The sequence below is a fragment of the Lissotriton helveticus genome, chromosome 1_1 (genome assembly GCF_964261635.1).
Source record: "Lissotriton helveticus chromosome 1_1, aLisHel1.1, whole genome shotgun sequence".
Lineage (NCBI taxonomy): Eukaryota > Metazoa > Chordata > Amphibia > Caudata > Salamandridae > Lissotriton > Lissotriton helveticus.
Window position 1 is genome coordinate 623,933,973 of NC_136057.1, and position 23,031 is coordinate 623,957,003.

At 47.9% G+C, this 23,031-nt stretch overlaps 1 protein-coding gene across 2 annotated transcripts in view; it reads left to right on the top strand.

Annotated features, from left to right (window-relative positions):
• The window catches only part of LOC144770300 (GLIPR1-like protein 1), a 1,263,910-nt gene that overhangs the window by 625,387 nt on the left and 615,492 nt on the right, over positions 1–23,031 (top strand). For both annotated transcript variants that reach the window (XM_078654709.1, XM_078654700.1), the window contains one exon: positions 14,983–15,077. In XM_078654709.1, coding sequence (XP_078510835.1) covers positions 14,983–15,077 — 95 coding nt within the window. The remainder of the gene's footprint in view (positions 1–14,982; positions 15,078–23,031) is intronic.

Consider the following 23,031-nt stretch of genomic DNA (forward strand, 5'->3'; position numbering starts at 1 on the left):
GCTGTACACCTGGTTAATGCCTGTGCTCTGCTGAAAGTTAGTCCCAAAATCGTAACACCAATGTAGCGTCTTGAGCGGCTGCTTACCCCAATGGAGGTCAATGTTGGTCCTAGAGTGAGGTACGCTAAAGTTTTTAGAGAAATAATAAGTTGTAAATTTGGTAACCTGGATAAGATTCTATCTTATACTTAGCCCCCTCTCTCACTGGAGAGAACAGAGGCTCTGGAGTAAATAATTTCTTCCCAATTATACTAATAGGAGAAGGGAATTTATTGTTTTTTACTCATAAACCCATCCCTTTTCCACAAGAAGGGTACCTCCCATGTTAGCTTCAGATTTCTTTTTTGTGTCTTTGGACTCAAACTTCTACTGACGTGGCTCCATAATCGACGTGGTCAGATACGTCCTTTGGACCCTCAAGGCCTTTCACAGATCTTTAAATCCTGCTTCAGTCACAAACACCATACCAGATGCCCACAACTCTTGGTGCCTAACTGCTCAGCCCTTAAGCCCTAGTCTGGGCTTTTGCCGAAACTTCTTAGACAATTTCTTATGCGAAAATGCAATGGGAATGATGGGAAAGAACATGTTTCCAAAACTGACTGCACTGCCACGCCTGGTATTGGTCAAACTAGGAACTCTGGTACTAGATTATGCCCACTTCTTGCAGGAAGTGGTCATACAGGAGGTGTAGACACCCCAGGGATAGTTAGCCTATTGAATACTGCCATACACTCCCTTAAACGCCCCATAATTCAGTATTTAGTGGTCTCCCTGATACCAGAACTTCAGATTTATCCACCTGGGAACCAAAGAAAGACAAAGAAGAGCTGACACCGCAAGAACATACAACCTGCTTCAAAATTGGCGCCAACACCTGCCTGGCTGCTGGTAACTTTGACAATTGCTGGACCAACTCATCTAGAAGCTGAACATCTTCCCCAAAATCTTGGAGGTCTGTCCAGCACCTTAATGTTGGATTTGGAGGTCTCTGGTTGGCAGAGGTAGATACATCTGACCAAACAGGGACCCGCCTCCTCCAGGAACGTTGCCGAGCTCTTGAGTCTGATCCTCAGGGAGGGTCATGCATTCATGGTCATGCACAGGGAGGTCTCACCACACGACAAAAGGACACCACACCAGTCGTGTATAAAAACAGGGGATTCTTTATATAATCTTAATCCCTAAGACAATATGAGAAAGGGGGTAATAAAACTGGGGATAGAGGCGACCCCATGTGCGTTGTCGTGGGGGGCAGTTCAGTCTGGGTGCGAGTCGTCAACCGGGAGGTGGGTTCGAATCCACTGGTACGAGGCGTACAGCAGTCCGGGTTTGTTCGCGGGAACCGCGATGAGTAGTTGCGGGTTCGGGGAGGGAGGTACGAGTCGTACTTGGTGGCTGGCTCGCTGGGTCACGAGCCACGTTGAAATGCTGCTGTGATGGGGGGGTACGAGGCGTACCTGCCGTCCGGCTCGCTGGGTCTCGAGCCACCTTGAAATACTGTTGCGATGGGGGGTACGAGGCGTACCTGCCGTCCGGCTCGCTGGGTCACGAGCTGTCCGAGTCGAACCACGACACAGTCAGCAGGCTCGAGTTGGGGCCAGACGAGGTGTTCGTACTCCTGCATGAGTCGAGCCGCGACACAGTCAGCAGGGCTCGAGTTGGGGCCAGACGAGGCGTGCGTACTCCTGCATGAGTCGAGCTGCGACACAGTCAGCAGGACTCAAATTGGAGCCAGACGAGGCGTGCTTACTCCTGCACGAGTCAGGCCGCGACACAGTCAGCAGGGTTCGAATTGGAGCTAGACGAGGCGTGCGTACTCCTGCACGAGTCGAGCCGCGACACAGTCAGCAGGGCTCGAGTTGAGGCCAGAGGAAGCGTGCGTACTCCTGCACGAGTCGAGCCGCGACACAGTCAGCAGGGCTCGAGTTGTAGGTAGAAAAGAAGCGTGCGTACTCCTGCACGAGTCGAGCCGCGACACATTGAGCAGGGCTCGAGTTGTAGGTAGAAAAGAAGCGTCCTTGGATATGATTTGAGCCGCGACCAGATCAGCAGGGCTCTCCGGTTCCAAAAGTCAACTGCCTGGGAGCAGAAACGGGCCCTCTAGTTATAAGGCCTGATCTCTTTGAAGTCTTTTGATCTCGCAGGGGGTTCCCTGGTGCCCCTGTCCTGAGTGTGGGGTTTCTTGGCCAGATGGCGCCTGGTGCTTTTCAAAGCCATTGGCCGGGTCGTCAGATGGCCAGCGGGGAGTGGGGTCGGCCTTGGGGGGGAGGCAAGACCCGCGACCGAAACTACTCGACCCCTTGCACTTAGAGGCTGTCCGCTAACACCAGGCTGGGGAGACAACTCGGCCTGGTGGTTTCGGCCTCCGTGTTTCTCATGGCCCAAAGTACGGTTTGCAGGTGAGGAGTCCGGGATCTTTAAAAAACAGGCTAATTCTACACAGGGGATTTCTATGGTTCTTTTCTACAAGTGTGTTACATGAACCCTATAGAACGGGGGTGCTGCTGTTATCTCTTCGGGGTCATGGAGAATCTGTGAAGTCGGAGGTTAGGGTATTAGTAGAAGGCCTCGCACAGGGTTACGTGGGGAACATGAACGAGTCTCGCCTGAAGAATGGGTCATACCCGTGGGAGGCCTAGGGGAGAGAAGGTAAGGAGGCCAGGTCTAACACGCGTCCCCCTCCTGCTAATGAATGCTACTGGCTGGTCTAGGCCCTCCTCATTCAGCTGTGAGAGAACTGCCCCTATGCCATGCTCTGAGGCGTCGGTCTGAACAACAAAGTCTCGGGTGTAGTCAGGTGCCTGAAGTACTGGGGCGGTGCACATGGCTCTCTTCAAATTGTCTAAAGCTTTCTGACAGGGTCCAATGCACTCTCTTGGGCTGTTTCTTGGAAGTTAATCCCACCATGCTGCCATACCCTTTGATGAATCTCCTGTAATAGCCGGTGAGGCCTAGGAAGGCCCTCACCTCTGTCTGGGTCGTGGGGGGTTCCCATGGATGGCGTCGATTTTGGGTTGTTGGGGTGCCACCTGGCCGCTCCCTACCTGGTGCCCTAGGTAGATCACCGACCCCTGCCCAATCTGGCACTTACTGGCCTTGACGGTGAGGCCTGCTCCAGGGCCATCAACACCTCCCAGAGGTGCCGCAAGTGTTCTCCCCAGTTGTTGCTGAACACCGCAATGTCATCCAGGTAGGCTGCGCTGAATTCTTCCAGCCCTGCCAGTACCCGGTTGACCAGTCTCTGGAAGGTGGCCGGGGCGTTCTTCATCCCAAAGGGCATCACCCGGAATTGGTAGTGTCCATCTGGGGTGGAAAAGACGGATTTCTCGTTTGCTCCTTCTGTGAGTGCGATTTGCCAGTACCCCGAGGTCAGGTCAAAGGTGCTGAGGTAGTGTGCAGATCCCAGGCGGTCAATGAGTTCATCTGCTCGGGGGATCGGGTGTACGTCCGTCGGGGTGACGGCATTGAGTCCACGGTTGTCATGGACCCCAATGGTGCACTAACCTTGTGAGCGGAATCCAGCGGGAGCGATAACTAGTTCTCGAAACCCCCCCCCCCACACTGTCCCACCGGAGGAGAAGGAGACTCCTTACAGAGGAGCAGGGCCAGAGGGGCTGGGCAACATAAACAGGGATTGTAGGGAAAAAAAAGGAAAAACTGCCGTCACCTTCCTGATACTTCTCAGGAACGCGTCTCTGGTAGTTTCTGCAGGTGGGGAGAAGCAACACAGGAGACAGGTAAGTGTCCGCTAACTCTGCGTCAGAGAGGACCCTCCCAATAACCCCCTCCTGCCTACCCACAGTGGAACTCACTTGGGAATAACGAGGCTCTTTTCCTGAGAGTGTGTTCTGTAGAACTGCCAATCCGGAATGACAGAGCAGCGCAAGGGCGTAGGGGCAACGGGACCTCGGGGAGCTGGGAATCCGCGAGCTTCCCCCGGTTCCTACCGTTAATTAGCCCTTGGTCGGTAGTGTCCGAGGTAGTATACAAAATAATAGCCAAATACCCTTGAAAGTGTGGGCGCTGAATGAGAGCGGGACCTCGGGAGCTGGGCATCCGTGAGCTTCCCCCGGTTCCTACCGCGTTAGCACCAAGGCAGGGGGCCCCTCTTAGTTAGCAAAGTAAAGAGAAAACCAAAGAATGGAAAAGAAAATACAACGCGCCCTTCTGGCGCTGATAACGGTACCTCGAGGCGCTTCCTTCAGCGGCCCGGGTTCCGTCCGTAGTCTCGCGGAAACAAGCAGCTGCAGCGTCGCTTCTCTTCCTCAGGAACGACGGTGCCGGCAGGCACAGGAGGCGCGTAGGTGCCGATTCTTCGGATGGTGTCAGTGAAGGCAGGTAAGGCTGGAGGTACGCGAACCCGTACGCGAGGATCCGCCTTCAGCTTAGACTGGCGGAGTCAGTGACAAGCACCGGATCCCCCTGGTGGCCGGCATTATATACCGCCCGACCTCCAGGCAGCATCCGGTGCCTGTCCGAGTGTTTGCTGGGAGACGTAGTTCTCCCAGCCGCATGAAGCACGTCGGACCGTGACAGTACCCCTCCGCAACGGCCGCCGTCCCGGCGGGTTGCCAGGCTTGGTTGGGTTCCGAGCATGGAACAGGCGCAACAGTCTGGGGCAATGGAGGTTAGCCAGGGGTTCCCAAGTGCGTTCTTCGGGCCGTAGCCTTTCCAGTGTATGAGGTACAACACCCTTCCCCTACTTCTTTTGGAGTCCAGGATAGCCTGTACCTCGTACTCCTCCCCTTCTAGCTCTATGGGGTCTGGCCTAGCCTGCAGTCTGGAGTGCGGTAAATAGGGAAGCAACAGGGAGACGTGGAACACGGGGTGTATTCTCCATGTACTGGGCAGTTGTAGTTCTACTGCCACCGGATTGACGATCTTTGTAATGGCATAGGGCCCTACGTACTTGGGTTTCAGACGATTGGAGCCTTTCAGGTGTAGGTGGACTGTAGACAACCACACTTTATCCCCTATCTGGTATGGTGGTTCGGGGGAACGTTTTTTGTCTGCATACCTCTTACTGGTCTCTTGGGCCTTCAACAGATGACGCTTAGCGTCTTCAAGAACTGCACGAAGATGCACATGGTGGGCTTGTATGGAAGGATGCTTGCTGGTTACAGGCCGACTGAAGGACAGCATATTCGGATTATACCCATACACACAGAAAAAGGGGGAGCAGCCTAGAGTAGTATGCATGCTGTTATTGTAGGCGAACTCCGCCGTCCACAGCAAGGTACTCCACTTGTTTTTGTGGTACAGGGTATAGCACCGCAGATATTGTTCCAAAGTCTGGTCGAGTCTTTCCGTCTTGCCGTCCGTTTGTGGGTGGTAACTGGACGAGAGACGTGCATCTATGTTCATGACAGAACACAACTCCTTCCAGAATCGGGAAGTGAATTGAGAACCGCGGTCCATGATGAGTACAGCTGGCATTCCATGTGCCCTCACCACATGTTGCAAGAAGACGAGAGATAGTTCAGAGGAAGAAGGGATGGATTTCAAAGGCACGAAGTGTCCCATTTTGGTTAGGTGATCAACCAGGACCAGTATGACTGTGTGTTCATTACTGGATGGCATCTCAACGATGAAGTCCATGGAGACCGTGTGCCAAGGGGTGTCTGGTACGAATCTATGACAGAATATCGAGGGTCAGAATATCAACGGACAAAATATCGACGCAGGAGTATCGAAGGCAAGTATATCGACACCCTATCTACAACATGGTAAGTACAAAAATATTGAAACTAAAATATCGATGTTAAAAATATCGTAATTAAAAATATCGGGGTTTTTTGTAAAATAAAAAAAGTTAAATTAAGTTACTAATACTTATATATAATGTAAACTTATTTAAAAATATGTTATAATGTTTAAAATGAATAAATAATACATATTTATTATTAAACATTTCATTAAAATTAAACATACAATATTTAATATATACTTAATTAATAATATATATATATATTATTTAATTAAAAAATATTAACAAATACTATAAATTACAAATACATCAACACTCATAAAATAATAACATAAATAATAATAAATAATTATATTTAATAATTAAAAACAATTAAATATACTTTCAATATTTTATAAATTAATTAAATACAACATTATGTAACATATTAAATACATAAATAAATATAAATAATATTGGATAGCGTAAGGGTAAAAATTACTATTCAAACTCCAGAGGGTGCAACATTAGGGAAAGCGTTGGATAGCGTAAGAGTAAAAATTACAATTCCAACTCCTAAGGATTCAACAGTAGGGAAAGCGTTGGATAGTGTAGGGGGAAAAATTACTAGTCCCTCTCCAGAGAGTGCAACAGTAGGGAAAGCGTTGGATAGCGGGTGGGTAAAAATTACTATTCCCACTCCAGTGAGTGCAACAGTAGGAAAAGCGTTGAATAGCGTATGGGTAAAAATTACTATTCCAACTCCAGAGGGTGCAACAGTAAAAAAAAGCGTTGGATAGCGTAAAAAGAAAAATTACTAATCCAACTCCAAAAGGTGCAACAGTAGAGAAAGCATTGGATAGCGTAGGTGGAAAAATTACTATTCCAACTCCAGAGGGTGCAACAGTAGGGAAAATGTTGGATAGCGTAGGGGGAAAAATTACTATTCCCACTCCAGAGAGTGCAACAGTAGGGAAAGCGTTGGATAGCGTAGGGAGAAAAATTACTATTCCCACTCCAATGAGTGCAACATTAGGGAAAAGGTTGGATAGCGTAAGGGTAAAAATTACTATTCCAACTCCAAAGGGTGCAACAGTAGGGAAAGAGTTGGATAGATTAGGGGGAAAAATTACTATTCCCATACCAGAGAGTGCAACAGTAGGGAAAGCGTTGAATAGCGGGTGGGTAAAAATTACTATTCCCACTCCAGTGAGTACAACAGTAGGGAAATCATTGTATAGCATACGGGTAAAAATTACTATTCCAACTCCAGAGGGTGCAACAGTAGGGAAATCATTGGATAGCATAGGGGTAAAATTACTATTCCACCTCCAAAGAGTGCAACAGTAGGGAAAGAGTTGGATAGCGTAGGGGGAAAAATTACTATTCCCACTCCAGAGAGTGCAACAGTAGGGAAAGCGTTGGATAGCGGGTGGGTAAAAATTACTATTCCCTCTCCAGTGAGTGCAACAGTAGGGAAAGCGTTGGATAGCGTACGGGTAAAAATTACTATTCCCACTCCAGTGAGTGCAACAGTAGGGAAAGCGTTGGATAGCGTATGGGTTAAAATTACTATTCCTACTCCAGAGGGTGCAACAGTAAAAAAAGCATTGGATAGCGTAAAAAGAAAAATTACTATTCCAACTCCAAAGGGTGCAACAGTAGGGAAAGCATTGGATAGCGTAGGTGGAAAACTTACTATTCCAACTCCAGAGGGTGCAACAGTAGAGAAAACGTTGGATAGCGTAGGGGGAAAAATTACTATTCCCACTCCAGAGAGTGCAACAGTAGGGAAAGCGTTGGATAGCGTAGGGAGAAAAATTACTATTCCCACTCCAATAAGTGCAACATTAGGGAAAAGGTTGGATAGCGTAAGGGTAAAAATTACTATTCCAACTCCAAAGGGTGCAACAGTAGGGAAAGAGTTGGATAGCGTAGGGGGAAAACTTACTATTCCCACTCAAGTGAGTGCAACAGTAGGGAAAGCGTTGGATAGCGTACGGGTAAAAATTAATATTCCAACTCCAGAGGGTACAACAGTAGGGAAAACGTTGGATAGCGTACGGGTAAAAATTACTATTCCAACTCCAGAGGGTGCAACAGTAGGGAAATCGTTGGATAGCGTAGGGGTAAAATTACTATTCCAACTCCAAAGAGTGCAACAGTAGGGAAAGTGTTGGATAGCATAGGGGGGAAAATAACTATTCCAACTCCAAAGGGTGCAACAGTAGGGAAAGCTTTGGATAGCGTAGGGGGAAAAATTACTATTCCAACTCCAAAGGGTGCAACAGTAGGGAAAGCGTTTAATAGCGTAGCATTTTATTTTAACATACCTATAATTATTATTTATATTTGAAATAATGTATAATTATTTTTTTTAATACATCAACATCAATAAAAAACTATTAATAATTAATACAACCAATACAATTTGAATAGTTAATTGACAATAAATTAACAACAAACACCAATAATTAATAATTATTAAATATTACTCACCAAATAATAAATATAAAAAAATAAACTATTTATCATAAAAAAATATATATTTTTAAATTAAATCACAATTAAAATACAATAAAGAAACAATATACAAAATTTAAAAACAATTAAAAAAAAATTTACCAATTAATTGATGAATTTTTCTACTGAATAAAAAATAATTACAAATTACAAATATTAATTGCCAATTAAATAAATTAATTATGTATTCAAATAATGAATTGCCAATTAATAATTAATTAATACATTAATTATCCATAACAAAAAAAGTATAAATAATTAAATATTTACAATTAAATTACTTCCCACCCAATACCCTTATAAACCCACAACACGCTCCGGTACTAAAACATAACATTTAATTTAAATTAACATTAATTACCAATTAAATAATTAATTTATCAATTAAAATAATTAATTGCCAATTAATAATTAATTACAAATTAAATTATACATAAAAAAATTAATTAATTACAATTAAATTACTTCCCACCCTATCCCCTATAAACCCACAACCCGCTTAAGTACTAAAACATAAAATTTAATAACAATTAACATTAATTACCAATTAAATAATTAATTTATCAATTAAAATATTTAATTGCCAATTAATAATTAAATAAAATATTATTTATACATAAAAAAATCATTAGTTATTTACAATTAAATTACTTCCCACCCTATTCCCCTATAAACCTACAACCGCTCCGGTACTAAAACATATAATTTACTTAAAAATAAATGTATTAATATATAAAAATAATACACATATAATATAAATGAATTTAAATATTTAACAGAAACATATAACACATACATAATAAAAAACATAAAAATAATACAAATATCGATATTAGTAACATCGAAATTAGTTACATCGATATATATGCTATCGATATTACTAACTTCGATTACTTACATCGATATGAATAAATTCGATATTACTTACCTTAGGGTTGATATTCTGTCCTACAATATTCTTGACATCGATATTCTGTACCTTCAACATTTCAAACACGATATTTTGGTAGGTCGAAATTTAAAACTCGATATTTTGACTGTGTACCGTCTGGTACAGGAATGGGTTGCAACCGTCCCACTGGTTTTGTGTGTCGAGTCTTGCTTTGAGCACATACGGCGCATCCAGAGAGATAGAAACGGACATGTTCCTACAGCCGGGGCCACCAGAAGTGTCTTTCAAGCAGAGAGATGGTCTTATGTATCCCCATGTGACCCCCCAGAGAGGAATCGTGAGCCCACCTCAGAGCCCTGTCTTGCAAGGTGGCAGACGGCAGGAAGAGGGCTTGTTGGTGGAAAAGAAGGTCTGTCTCCTGGCGCCTATCGTCAGGATTCTCCCGTACCCAGGACAGCGCATCCATCCCCCTCACTTCTTCCGTAAGGTCACTCAGGAAGTCGGGGTCTATCACCAGAGCAATCTCTTGTGTAGGGTATACGGCCCTCGTGAGCACAGGAGGAGCAGAGTTCGTGGCTTCCTCTGTTCGTACGATGTCGATAGGCCGGTGCAAGGCGTCCGCCTTGCCGTGTTTGTTTCCAGGCCGGTATTTAATCACAAAATCGAAATCTACGAAAAAGAGGGACCACCGCAACTGTCTGAGGGTCAAAGCCCTGGCCGTTTTCAGGAACAGCAGGTTTCTGTGGTCCGTAAATATTTCCACTGTATGGCGAGCCCCCATGAGGTGGTGTCTCCATTCTTCGCAGGCCCTTTTTACAGCAAGCAGTTCCTTGTCTGATATGCTACAGTTGACTTCGCTCGGTGTCAGCTTCCTGGAGAAATAAGCCACAGGGTGGAGTTGTCCTGTGTCAGGGTGTCTTTGTGAAAGGATCCCACCCAAGGCATAGTAAGAGGCGTCGGTTTCGAGAACAAAAGGCTGTTGTACGTCTGGATGTCTCAGGATGGGAGCCTCCGTGAAGCGGTTCTTCAGAATCAGAAAGGCCTCTTCGGCTTGCTCAGACCAAACAAACCTGACTCCTTTCTTGAGGAGAAAAGATAGCGGCTGCAGAACCAGTGAAAAGTCCTTAATGAAACGCCGGTAGAAATTGGCGAAGCCTATGAAGCTCTGCAGTTCCTTCTGGTTCCTGGGGGATTTCCACTGAGTTATGGCCTCCACCTTCCGCGTATCCATACATATCCCCTTGGCGTTGATGACCTAGCCCAGGAACTCTACCTCAGGGACGTGGAAAATACATTTCTCCAGCTTAGCATAGAGGGCGTGCTGTTGGAGCCTCTCCAAGACCTGCGACACATGTTGAACGTGTTCAGTCTTTGTGGTAGAATAAATCAGTATGTCGTCTATGTAGACCATACACGACACGTCCACGAGACCCCTTAACACCTCGTCCATAAAGAACTGGAATGCCGCTGGGGCATTACAGAGCCCAAACGTCATAACGCAGTACTCGAAGAGCCCAAACTTAGTCCGGAAGGCTGTCTTCCATTCGTCCCCCTTCCTCATCCTCACCAGGTGGTAGGCTCCCCGTAGGTCTAGCTTGGTGAAGATCTTGGCTCCCTTCAGATGGTCCAGCAACACCGGATGAAAGGAAGGGGGTATCTGTTCTTTACAGTGACTCGGTTTATGGTTCTGTAGTCAATCAGCATGCGCAAGCCACCTTCCTTCTTAGAGGTAAAGAAAAGAGGGGAAGAGGCGGGGGACGAGGAGTGACGTATGAAACCGTTGGCCAAGTAAGCGTCCAGATACTCCCTGAGATGGAGAGTCTCAGGTTCCGTAAGCGCGTAGACTCGACTGCACGGGATCGTCGTGCCTGGGACCAGCTCTATTCGGCAGTCATAGTCTCTGTGAGGCGGTAGGCGGCTTGCTTTGGATTTGTTGAAGACAGAGGCATAAGACAGGTACTCAGGAGGGAGGGTACACACGCAGCCCACCTTCTGTTCAACACAACCAACGGAAAGGAACACCGCCTGGGCCTCCTCTTGATTGCCGGTAAGCACCTGTTGCTTGGTGCAATGGTCCTTGCAGAACTGTGAATCCATCACCACCGATCGGCTAGCCCATCCTACCGTTGGATCGTGAAATGTCAACCACGGCATTCCCAGAATCAACCGAAAGTGCGGGGCATCAATCAGATCGAATTGAATAGTTTCGAAGTGGTCAGTTCCGAACTGCATGATGAGGGGCTTTGTGTGGTAGCGTATTGGCCCGGACGTCAGGGCAGTCCCGTCCACTGCCTTTACTGGTTCAGGGTGGTCTTTCTTTTGTAGGGGCACCCCCAGGTCTTCCGCGTACGCACGGTCGATGAAGTTGCCTGTGGCACCGGAGTCCAGTAAGGCAGGGACTAGCTTGAGTACCCCGTCCTCCAACCACAAGGATACGCACACGTTGATGTGTGGTACAGTGTGCTGTACTGTGTTGGCGATAACACGAGCCTCTTTTTCTCTTTTTGCCTCTTTTCTCTTTGCCTCTTCTCTTTTGCCTCTTTTGCCTATTTCGCTCCCTCTTCTGGTGCATCCTGCCGCTACTGCCCCCGGGCCCCTCCTCCCCCTGCTTGTCGCTCCCAGGTGATCACCCTTCCCCAACTTCTACTTAAGGGCAGCTGCGGTGCTGGCATGCCAGAAGGCAAAGCCGTCTGTGACCTGACCGCAACCAGCGCCAGGGACCCCCTGGTCCACTGACCTCCTGCCACTACGACCCCACCACTCTTCACTCACTCAACTCCAAATGCAACATCAAATGCCAGCTCTCAATGCCAATGCAAACCCAAGACGCGATCTCCTGCCGACATTGCCACCACACCTTCACTCACCTCCAGACCCCAACAGCAACCCCAATCCCACCAAACGGCATCGCACACGAACCATTGAACTGCATCCTCCTCAACATGCACTCCCTGCACAGACACGCCACAAAAATCTAGGACATCCTCAACATTCACACGCCTGACGTCACCTTCCTTACTGAGACCTGGACCAACGCCAGCTCTGGACATGACATCACACCCGCCATCCCTGACGGATACAAGATCTTGAGGAAAGACCGCCCCACCTGCCCAGGAGGAGGCCTCGCCATCATCCAGAAAAGCTCCCTCTGAACGACACCCACCAACTCGGATGACATATCACAGCCCCATGGAGCATATCCACTTCCAGATCCACACCAACCCCAGAATGATGCTCCATGGAACCCTCAACTACAGACCGCCCGCCCCTGCACCCTGTTCACCAACACCATTGCCAACCTTATCACACCCCATGCCCTTGCCTCCACAGATTTCATACTACTCGGAGACCTAAACTTCCACCTAGACAACCACGAAGACCCTAACACCACCATCCTCCTACAGAACTTCACCATCTTAGGACTGAAGCAACTTGTCTCCACCTCACTCACACAGCAGGACACACACTCGACCCCGTCTTCGCAGGTCTAAACAGCATCTTCTTCAACCACACCACGGAACAGCTCTGGACTGACCACCACTGCATCCATTTCTCCTTGAGAGAACCCACCACTCACAAGCACGCGCCCCACCCCTACGCAGAATCTCGAACAAAGTCTCCGAAAAACACCTCACCTCCGCTCTCACATGCACTCCGCCCCCAAGTACAACAGATCCCAACACCGCATCAAGTAACCTCCATCGATAGATCGCCAACTGTGCAAACACACTTGCCTCCCTCCAGAAGACCACAAGACGACACAACAAGAGGCAAACGGGTTAACAGCGGCACTTCAAGTATCCAAGTGCTCCTGCCGAAGACTGGAAAAGACATGAAGAAACATCAAAACTCCGGAAACACGTACCGCCTACAAAACAGCCAACACAGCACACCACCAACTCATCACATCCACAAAGAAGAATTTCCTCCAGGACAGAATCCTCTCCTACGTCCACAACTCCAAGAAACTCTCCTCCATCATACAGGATTTTGCTGAACCCAACAGCGAAACTACAGTCGTCCCTCCCTCCCAAGACCTCTGCAACAAACTCAGCTCCTTCTTTCACCTCAAGATCAAGACGCTCTATGACAACTTCGATGACCAAGACATCTGCACCACCCCAACCCCCGCCCCAGCGACGCCCCCCAACAAACCCTACTTATGTGGGGCCCACTCACAACAAAGGACACCCTAAATACCATCTAGAGCATCCACTCCGGAAGATCTTCAGACCCCTGCCCACACACAACTTCCACAGGGCTACCACAGCCATTGCACCTGCGGTACGTCAAACCATCAATTGTTCCCTCGAGATCACCACATTTCCAGACAACTGGAAACGTCCTAAAGAAGCTCTTCGCGGATCCAACGGACCTCAAGAATTTCAGGCTCATCTCACTGCTTCCTTTCACAGCCAAGGTCATCGAAAAAGCGGGCAACAGACGACATCCGCAACCTCCTCGACAAAGGCCAAACAGCAGCCCTCATCTTCCTGGACCTATCAGCAGCCTTCGGCACGTCTCCCACTGCACAGTAGCCACCAGACTCCACGGCATCTAAGGAAACGCCCTAGACTATATACGTTCATTTCCCAACGGCAGAACACAGAGAATAAGACTCCCGCCCTTCCTATCCGAACCAACAGAGACCTGATACAGAGTACCCCAAGGATCCTCCCTCAGCCCCACCCTTTTCAACGTATACATGGCCCCCCTTGCAACCATTGTTGAAAACCATGGGCTCAACAAAGTCTCCTACACTGATTATACCCAACTCATCCTCTCCCTCACCAAGGAACCCGACATCACCAGGCACAACTTTCAAGAAGGGATGAAAGCCTGGATGAAGAACAGCTGCCTGAAACTCAACTCAAAGGAAATTAAAGTCCTCATCTTCGGCTCCACCCCCTCCGCATGGGACTACACCTGGTGTCACCCCCCTCCCCCACCCTCAGAAACCCCCTACCCCAACAGACCATGCACATAACCTAGGCATCATACTGGCCTCATCGCTCACTATGAATCGCCAGATCAGCGGAGTCTCCTCTGCATGCTTTAATTCCCTCCGCATACTACGAAAAACATTCAAAAGGATACCCTCCGACTCCAGGAAAACGGTCACTCATGCCCTCATCACCAGCAGACTGGATTACGGCAATGCCTTCTACGACAGAATCAACGAAATACTCCTCCACAAACTCCAGACCAATCAGAACACAGCAGCCAGACTATTCCTCGATATCCCAAGGCACAACCACATCACTCAACTCCTCTGCAACCTACACTGGCTCCCCGTTGAAAGAAGAATAACTTCAAGCTGCTCATGCACGTCTAAAATGCCCTCCACAACATAGGACCACAAAACCTCAACAACCGCATCTCCTTCCTGCCGTGAGGAGATCCTCCGCTCTGCCGACCTCTCCCTAGCCATCTTTCCACGTTTCCACAGGAACAGAGCGGGTGGAAGGTCCTTCTCCAACCTTGCAGCCAAGACATGGAACAAGCTCTCCCTCCACCTCCAGAGAAGCCCTACACTGCACCAATTCAAGAAAGACCTCAAGACCTAGCTCTTCAATTGACCCCAACAGATCTGCACAAACCCCTCTCCCAGTATCTTGAGACCCTAACAGGTGAGTATAGTGCTGTACAAACCCCTGATTGGTTGATTGACTTGGGATGTCCATTTTTTTTTTGCTTTAATAAGAGTTGCTAAATGAAACAAGCATTGACAAAACAAATACATCTGCAGACACAACTAGACTTGTTAGATTTGCCAATGATTGCAAGTGGTTGTATTTTAAGCTAAAATATTTCAGTAAAACAATCAAAAGTTGAACTATATACAGTTTGGTGAAAACTAAATATGTGTTTTTTCTAGGTTGTGTGGGCTTCCAGTTACAAACTTGGTTGTGCTGCTAAGAAGTGTTCATCCCTAGGGAATGCAGTGTTGTTTGTATGCGATTATGGACCAGCGTAAGTTGCAGCTGTTTAAAAATAAAACATACGTATCAGTAGTTAATCTGACCACCAACATTTATAACCCATATTACCAAGTGCAATTTTACTACTTTGGTGAATCAGATATTGTATGGCATGCATTGTATACTTTAACAGTCTCAGTAGCAGACATTATAAGGCCATTGTTGACTGCACTTTTATATTTCATCATTACTGAAGTTTTTTTAAACTGAGCTTTCAAACATTAATGCATTATTTAAATTTTTAATATAGAAGATAATTTTTTTTAAATCAATTACACACTGTCTGTTCTAATTTATGCATTTGTGAAAGCTTTATTAAGTATTCATTCAGTTGCAGTTTCGTCATCCTTGTTTCAGAGAGTACAGCAAAGCTAAATGTTTCCATTTATACTCAGGAACCTGACCTTAGAACACATTTTTTAGGTTTATTTATTCCTGGAATCTGGGTCTTAAAAGACTTATGTGATATCATGGTTCCACCTGGTACAAAATGTGCTGTTTGTACCATTCCCATAAGAAAGGAGGAGGAATAGCAACCGAGTTTTATGAGTACCTAATTTTTCAAAAGAAACTGGATGGGCAGTGTTCAGGAAAGAAAATATTGTGTTGGCTTTAAGTACCTCAAGAGAGACCCTTTGGGCTGCTTACTATCTTAGTGTTCTGTTATCTGATAGAAACGTCTAGCTGCAGATTTTTTTTACCTTAGACTTATCCAAAGGTGTCAGACTGGATCTGGAATTGTTTTGTGAGCTGTAACCCTGCATGCTTGTAGGTGGCATTGATAAGCTCGGCATAGGATCATCCACACTAGAAATGACATTCACTGTGCCTATACAGATGTCACCCACATGCGCTGACGTCAGTTCTTTTCTTTCGGCGCCAGTCAGATCAGATACGGGAAGAGATACCTCTTAGTCATTTTATGAATAGGTTTTTTCAGTGTTGTTTTGACTCTTTTTTGAGGATATCTTCCTGGTGTGCAGGAATATGTCATCTAAGAAGGCTGACTTTAAGCCATGAGGTGCCTGTTACCGGCGATGTGACAGACCAGCACCTTGTTTGCCTTTGGTGCCTTGAGCGGGGCCCTGACCCGATAACCTGTCCCGACTGCTGCGCCATGCATCCAGAGACCTGGAGGGAGTGATCCCTACAGCTTCTTCTCGCTCGATGTGCGACGCCACAACGATTTAGGTCCTGATAAAGAGCAAGATCCTGGAAGCAGTCGCGGAGCCCCAGGTCGTCATTGCACTCCAAGTCGTCAAGCCACTTGGGTCTGTCCAGACATAAACAGAAGTCGAAGTGTCCTTCAACTTCACCTTGTCCATCAGCTGACGAGACGAAGGAGTGTCGCCTCTTAAGGCCTGGCTCTGCAGTTGAGCCAACATTTGAGTCAGCTTTGCACCTTCCCGAGTTTCCGGGAGCCGGACCAAACATTGACAAGCTTCAAAAATTTGTTAGACAATGCACCTTATATTTGGGCAGCTCGTTCAAACTGGTGCTCCTTTGGGCCTGGCGAGTTCTGAAGGGGCCCTTTCTAGATCCATGCCAGCGTCTCCAGCCCCAGCAGCCCTTCGGGCCCCAAAGATCCACTGATGGATATGGACTGGCACCATTTGTACCACCTAGACCTCCTCCCTATCCCCCCCATCCACCCACCCCACCCCGGCGGCCCCATCCTCGACTCCAACATAGAGTGGACTGACATCAGCCGACTCAGGAGCTAACTGGCTTCATGCAGTCCAGCCCGGAGCCTGAGCTTTATTCTTACGGGGTGGGACTCGATGAGGAATGGGAGGGATCGCTGGACCCTGAAGAATGCCAGCCTTCTGAAGACCCCATTAGGGGTGTGAGGATCTGGGTGAAGCCAGTGCACTGGGCACCTCTCCAAAAGCTGGTATATCTTCTGCTCCTGCCATAGCTACAGAGGATGGAGCTTCATTAGCAATATGGTGTGGAGGGCTGCTGACGTCCTCAACCTTAGTTTGGCTGGAGGAAACCCATCCCTCTATTTAGCACACCACAATGTGGTACACCATGCAGAGAGGTTGAGTAGACCCTTATCGGTTTACAGCGGCAAAAATAGATAATACTAATATTTTGTAGTAGTGTGGGCGAGCAGTTAGGCTTATCAGAGGGTAGTGCTAAGCATTTGTTGTACTCACCGAGGTAATAAATGAAACCCACACTCAATGAATGAAGACCAAATTGGAAAAATAGTATTTCTTTTTACATAAATATTTAGACCAAGAACTTGGGGTACAAGGTAAAGTCTTTTCGCAATATGAGAAAATCACAATAAATGCAATAATCACTGTTTTGGGCTGTAAGAAAGTGCCCCTTTTTGCATAGTTACCACCATCTAAGGGCTGCAGCTGCAGCACCAATTGCACCAACCTTAGAGGCCCTGAACCTTATCACACACACCCTGCCACTGCAGGTTGTGTGTTTTGTTGCAGAGAAAGGTGAAGAGTTGACATGGCACAAATTCCTGTGTGCCATGCCTGCAATCCACTACCTGAGGCCTAGGTATGTTATCCCTCTTGCAGAGTGCACTAGTCCTAAGGGGAGGGAGGTACAGTGTACCCCTACAGTGTCTAAGTCCATTCTTAGACATTGTAAATGTAGTAAAGCCATAATGAGTATGTGGTCTGGGAGATGATCATTATGAACTCCACAGCTCCATAATTGCTTTACTAAAAACTGGGAAGATTGGTAGCAAACTTCTCCGCCTATTAAACCCACGCTGACTCCAGTGTAGGATTTAATGTAAAATGCACACATAGGGCATCTTAGAGATGGCCCCTCAAAATCGACCAGCCCTGGTGTGGTTCCTGAATGGTCTGCCAGTCATTTGCCACCAGAAGACAGGTTTTTGGACCGCTGGCCAGAGAACCTCCGCTCTCTGGGTCCAGTAACAAAGCCCATCCAGGGCAGAGGTTTCATGCCTCCTCTCCCCGGATGGGCTGGGTCCACGAGAGGGGAAGCTTCAAAGGCCTGCCACCATTGGAAGCTGTCCCTGACTTTTGCTGCCTCCAGCAACTGGCTCCCACTGGTTCTGGCCCTGACTTAGGGTGGGAAAATCGGCGAAAAATCTGAGCTTAGAAGAGAGGTGTGCCCACCTTGGCCAACCCCACCCCTCAGGTGGAAGAGGCGAGGTGAATCACACATCTCAGTGCCCTCTGTCTTGAAGATGGGGGAACTCAGTCAATTAGGAAGAGGCTCATGCCCTCACCCACTGGAGGGTAGCATAATAGGGGGTGTACCCACCCCAAGTAAGGGACCCATTGGTCGCCCATGGCCCAAGTTTGAGTGGCCCAACACCCTAAGGTCTCCCCAGCGATTCTGACCTGGGATCTGGTGATCCCTGATCTCCCTCAAGACTCCTGACGATGCCTGCAGCCTCAACCTGAAGGGTCCCCCGACCACTGCCTGCCGTTTGCCACCACCAGACAGATTTCTGGACCCCTGCGTAGAAAGCCTCACCTCTCTGGGTCCAGGAACAAAGCCCATCCTGGGCAGAGGTGTCATGCCTCCTTCCACAGTAGGGCTGGGTCCATGAAAGGGAAAGCTCCAGAGGACTGCCACCTTTGGAAGTAGTCCCTGCCTTTTGCTGTCCCAGCAACTGGCTCCTACCAGTTCTGGCACCACTTTGGGCAGGAGAATCGGTGAAAAATCCAAGCTAGGAAGAGAGGTTTGCCCACCTTTGCCAACTCCACCCCTCAGATGGGGGAGGCGAGTTGAAGCTCACATCTCAGTCCCCTCCATCTTGAAGATGAGGGGACTCATCCACTTAGAAAGAGGCTCATGCCCCTTCCCACTGGAGGGTGGCATAATAAGAGGTGTACCCACTCCAAGGAAGGGACCCATTGGTCTCGACCTGCACACCCCTTTAACGCCCCTAAATTTTGTATTTAGGGGTGACCCTGAAATTTGGCTCCTCAGAATCGAGGAAGAAAGCAGAAGGACAGAAGAGCTGTGCTGACCCAGGAAGGAGAAGAGGACACCAACTGCTTTGGCCCCAGTCCTACCGGCCTGTCCTGTCCACAACCTAGCTACAGCAAGAACTCCAGCGAGGCCAGCAGCCAGAAACCCCCAGAGCCCGAAAAACCTGCCCTGTGACTTTCCCACAGGCCCTGTCTCCCGTGAACACTGGATTTGCTCCATCCAAGACTCACCTCCACAATCTGGAATCCGGTGGCTCCGCGATTCTGCACCACTCTTCACCCGACGCCCACGGCCCAAGTTTCAGTGGCCCAACACCCCAAGGGGCTCTCTCCAGCGATCCTGACCTTGGATCTTGTGATCCCCAACCTCCTTCAACACTCCTGAAGATGCCTGGAGGCTCAACATGAAGGATCCCCCCGACCGCGGAGCTGGTAAGAAAACCCGACCCCAGAAGACACCCTTGAAGCCTACTACTCACGGCCTTGGGTATCTCCAAGCATTCCTAAAGATCCTAAATTACCTCTCCAGCCAGTGGTCACCTTCAGGAAGTCTTCCTGGATGAGCCTGCAGCATCTTTCCAAAACTAAAGGCCTCCATTGGAAAGCACAGGGTCTCTGATGCCCATTTTGCACCCCGCACCTGACCGCCCAAGTGCCGCTGGTTATGTAGCTCCTGTGCCAGTCGTGGGCCTCTACAGTGCTGACATTAACCTAAGGAGCTTGCTGCCACAACCGAGTAGCCTGCTCTTCAGCAATCCCTAACCGAATGCTCCCTTAGCCCCATTGGCTGATACTGGGCCCCTGCACTCTGCACCCAGCCTTGAGGAACCTTGGTCGAAACCCCAAAGCTCACCCTCATGCGTCGAGTACTTACCTCCAAAGCTGATAACCATTTTTTTCCTATAGGAACCCATGTTATAAGATTATGGTCCTAAAATTGTTCTAATTGTGGATTTGTTATAGTATGAAGAAAAGTGAACCTATATAGCGAAGTATAAAAGTCGTACTTACATTGTATGTAGAGATCTTAGGGTGGGGTATCTAGGCATACCACCTCCAGTACTTAAAGTCATCCAAAGTAACTCAAAAGTAATCTGAAAGTACTTACTGTATGATACAAACTGCATTTAAAACTGATACAAACTTGTAACAATTGTAATTTCAAGCACAACTGCATTACTTTGAACAGTCTTGCACTTTAATTCGTATATATTACTCACCTTTGCCAAGTCCTGCTTGGTTCTAAAATAAAACATACGTATTTTTTTATTTTTACCAAATTGGTCTGGATTCAGTCTCTGAGTGTGTGTATCAGTCCTTGATTGAGTGAATACAATAAAGGCTTAACACACCCTCTGGATAAGCCTAACTGCTCGCCCACACTACCACAAAGAGAGATATTAGTACTTACCTAATTAGCTTCTGCTATACCTCTGGGGACTCCCTGGACTCTGTGCACACTATACCTTACTTTGGTATAGTATATACAGAGCCAGCTCCCTACATGTGCAATTGCGCACAATACATTTTGTATGAAAGGAAAACGGCAATTGGAAAATCAATGCAATGCAGTTACTGTTGTGGTTCACCTTTAAGAATCGGAAGGTTTGGGGGCCAAGTTCACTGGATCATCCTGGATTTCTCAGGGAGCAAGGAAAAAGGGTACTGTGTAGCTGGCGCTACAAAGACATGGGGCCAAAAACAAAGGGGGGCTTGCAGGCAAATCTGAGGGCTCTCAAGGGAGAGTAGAGGTCGGGAGGGCTCTGGGGCCACAGGAGCAAAGCTGTTTGAAGATGCCTGTGCTGGACGGGATTGGTGCAGTGAAGATGTGCAGCTGGGCAATGCGTGCAAGAGACACCTCACAGTCAGGGGCTGGCACCTTGGAGCGGCGATTCTGGAGCTGCTGGGACACTGCTGAGGTGGGTCTCTGGAGTCCAGATGTGTCTCATTGTGTGCTGGCTTGCATTAGAATTGGAGTCCGCCGGTACTCGGTTTTGTAAGTTTTTACAGTAAAGGGTCTGGTACCCTGGGTATTGGTGCCTTTCAGCTCTGGTGGGTCCTGGGGCCTCAAGACCTGGTGCAGAGGCCGAGCTGACCCTCCAGAGCAAGTGCACCTTCAGCTGGTGCTCTGAAACATTGGTCGCTCTAGGGAGTTGGATGATTCTGGGCAGGAAAGTCCTGTCCAGAATCATCCAGTTCCCTAGAGCCAAAGCCGTTTTGGAGACCTGTGGCTGCAAGAAGATAGTACCTCTATCTCAAGGGAGTTTCTCTGGTGATTTGCAAACTGCTGAAGATTATCCGGGGGTTGTGTAGGCCACACAGCGACGATACTACTGTCCAGGGTCTGGGTATGCCACCTAAAGACTAAATTACAAGGGAGTGACAGGTAGTGGCCAATGGGCCCTTTACCTGGAGTGTCTACGCCTTCTATTATGCCTACCTCCTGTGGGAGGTGGACATAGAGCTGGCCCTGATAGGAGAAGTCCCACCATTCTCTCCAGCACATGAGGGGTAGATTTGGCAGAGGGGGGCACACCCTCTATTCTTTCTTCGTGTCCCAACTTATCTTCCTGCCTAAAGGGGGCGAGGACAGGAGGCACTCACTCCATATCAGAACTCTGTAGGGTGGTGACAGGCTGACTTAGACCAGTTGGTGACCACACTAGGGTTGGTAGATTTCAGGGGACCCCTTTAAGGGTTCCTCTGTGTGCAATTATTATTAGATCTCACACTGGAATCAGTGCAGGTTTATAAACACAAAATGTCTGGTACCAAACATCCCATAGTACTGGGAAGCCATCATGAAGCTGGGGAATTCGTAATGACGAGTATCTAGCTCATGTACTCTCTATGGCTTCCCCGCTCACTTACAATATTCAAGAAACAACATGGATATTGAAGGAACGCATCTGCTCATGCAGATGTGTCCTCACCAGAGATATAGTGCACCCTTTCTTAGGACTATAAGGCCTGCTAGAGGAGTATCTTACCTATATCCCATGCAGAAACTGTGGGCATGACACACGGGGAGGTGCCATGTTGACTCTTTGGTTTTGTATTCACCAAGGCACACAGTCTGCAATGGCAGGGGGCATGGCCTTGGTGAGGGGCCCCAAGGGTGGAACAATTTGTGTTACTAACCTTGAGGTCTCTCTTCAGTGCCAATGCCCTAGGTACCAGGGGTACCATTTACTAGGGACTTACAAGGGGTACTGAAGTTAAGCCAATTGGGAAACAAAAGTTTAGGGAAAGAGCCAATTGGGAAACAAAAGTTTAGGGAAAAAGCTTCTAGCACAGGAGAACTGGTTGGCAGGGATTCTGTGCGCCTCCAGTCGAAATTACATATTTTCCAGGCAAAAAGTGGGGCTAACCATGTCAAAAAGAGGGACTTTCCTACAGTGCAGTCTTGACGAAAGTGCTTCAACTTGAAATCTCCCCAGCCAAACCCCTTTAATGGAGCACTTACAGACGTCCTGCTTAGGACTTGGTGCAAGCCCAGCACAGGGGCTCCTATCAACAGGACTATTGTCCACTGCCATGGCCCTGCTCCAGGGGATCGAACATTTCTCACCCAACATCCCCCTGAGAAAGCTTGATGGTTCAACCCTCCTCCTCATAATTAAATTCTACTACATACCCGCTGGACCGGGAAGCCAAAAAGCTAGATCATTTCAGCAAGAATATATTTTCTTCCGGAGAGAGGCAAGATGGCGTCCATGCTGTTGGACGTGTGAGCTGGTGCTCCCGTTCCTCCCTGCCTGAACAGGGGAAAATTAGCTGAGAAAAAACTCTGGCAATGCTCGCACGGTCGTGGCCGTACTCACTGGCCTCTCCAGGGCTGCCAATCCTGCATGAAAGGAATTAAGTTGGTGACGCTGCGCAACTGGCTGCTAAGGCTGTAGGGACTGCTTTGGAGGCATGCTGTGGTATTGGCACCTGTGTTGTGTGACTGCCTTGACGGCAGACGACTGAGTAAGGAGAAAGGGTGGAGTTGACCTGGTG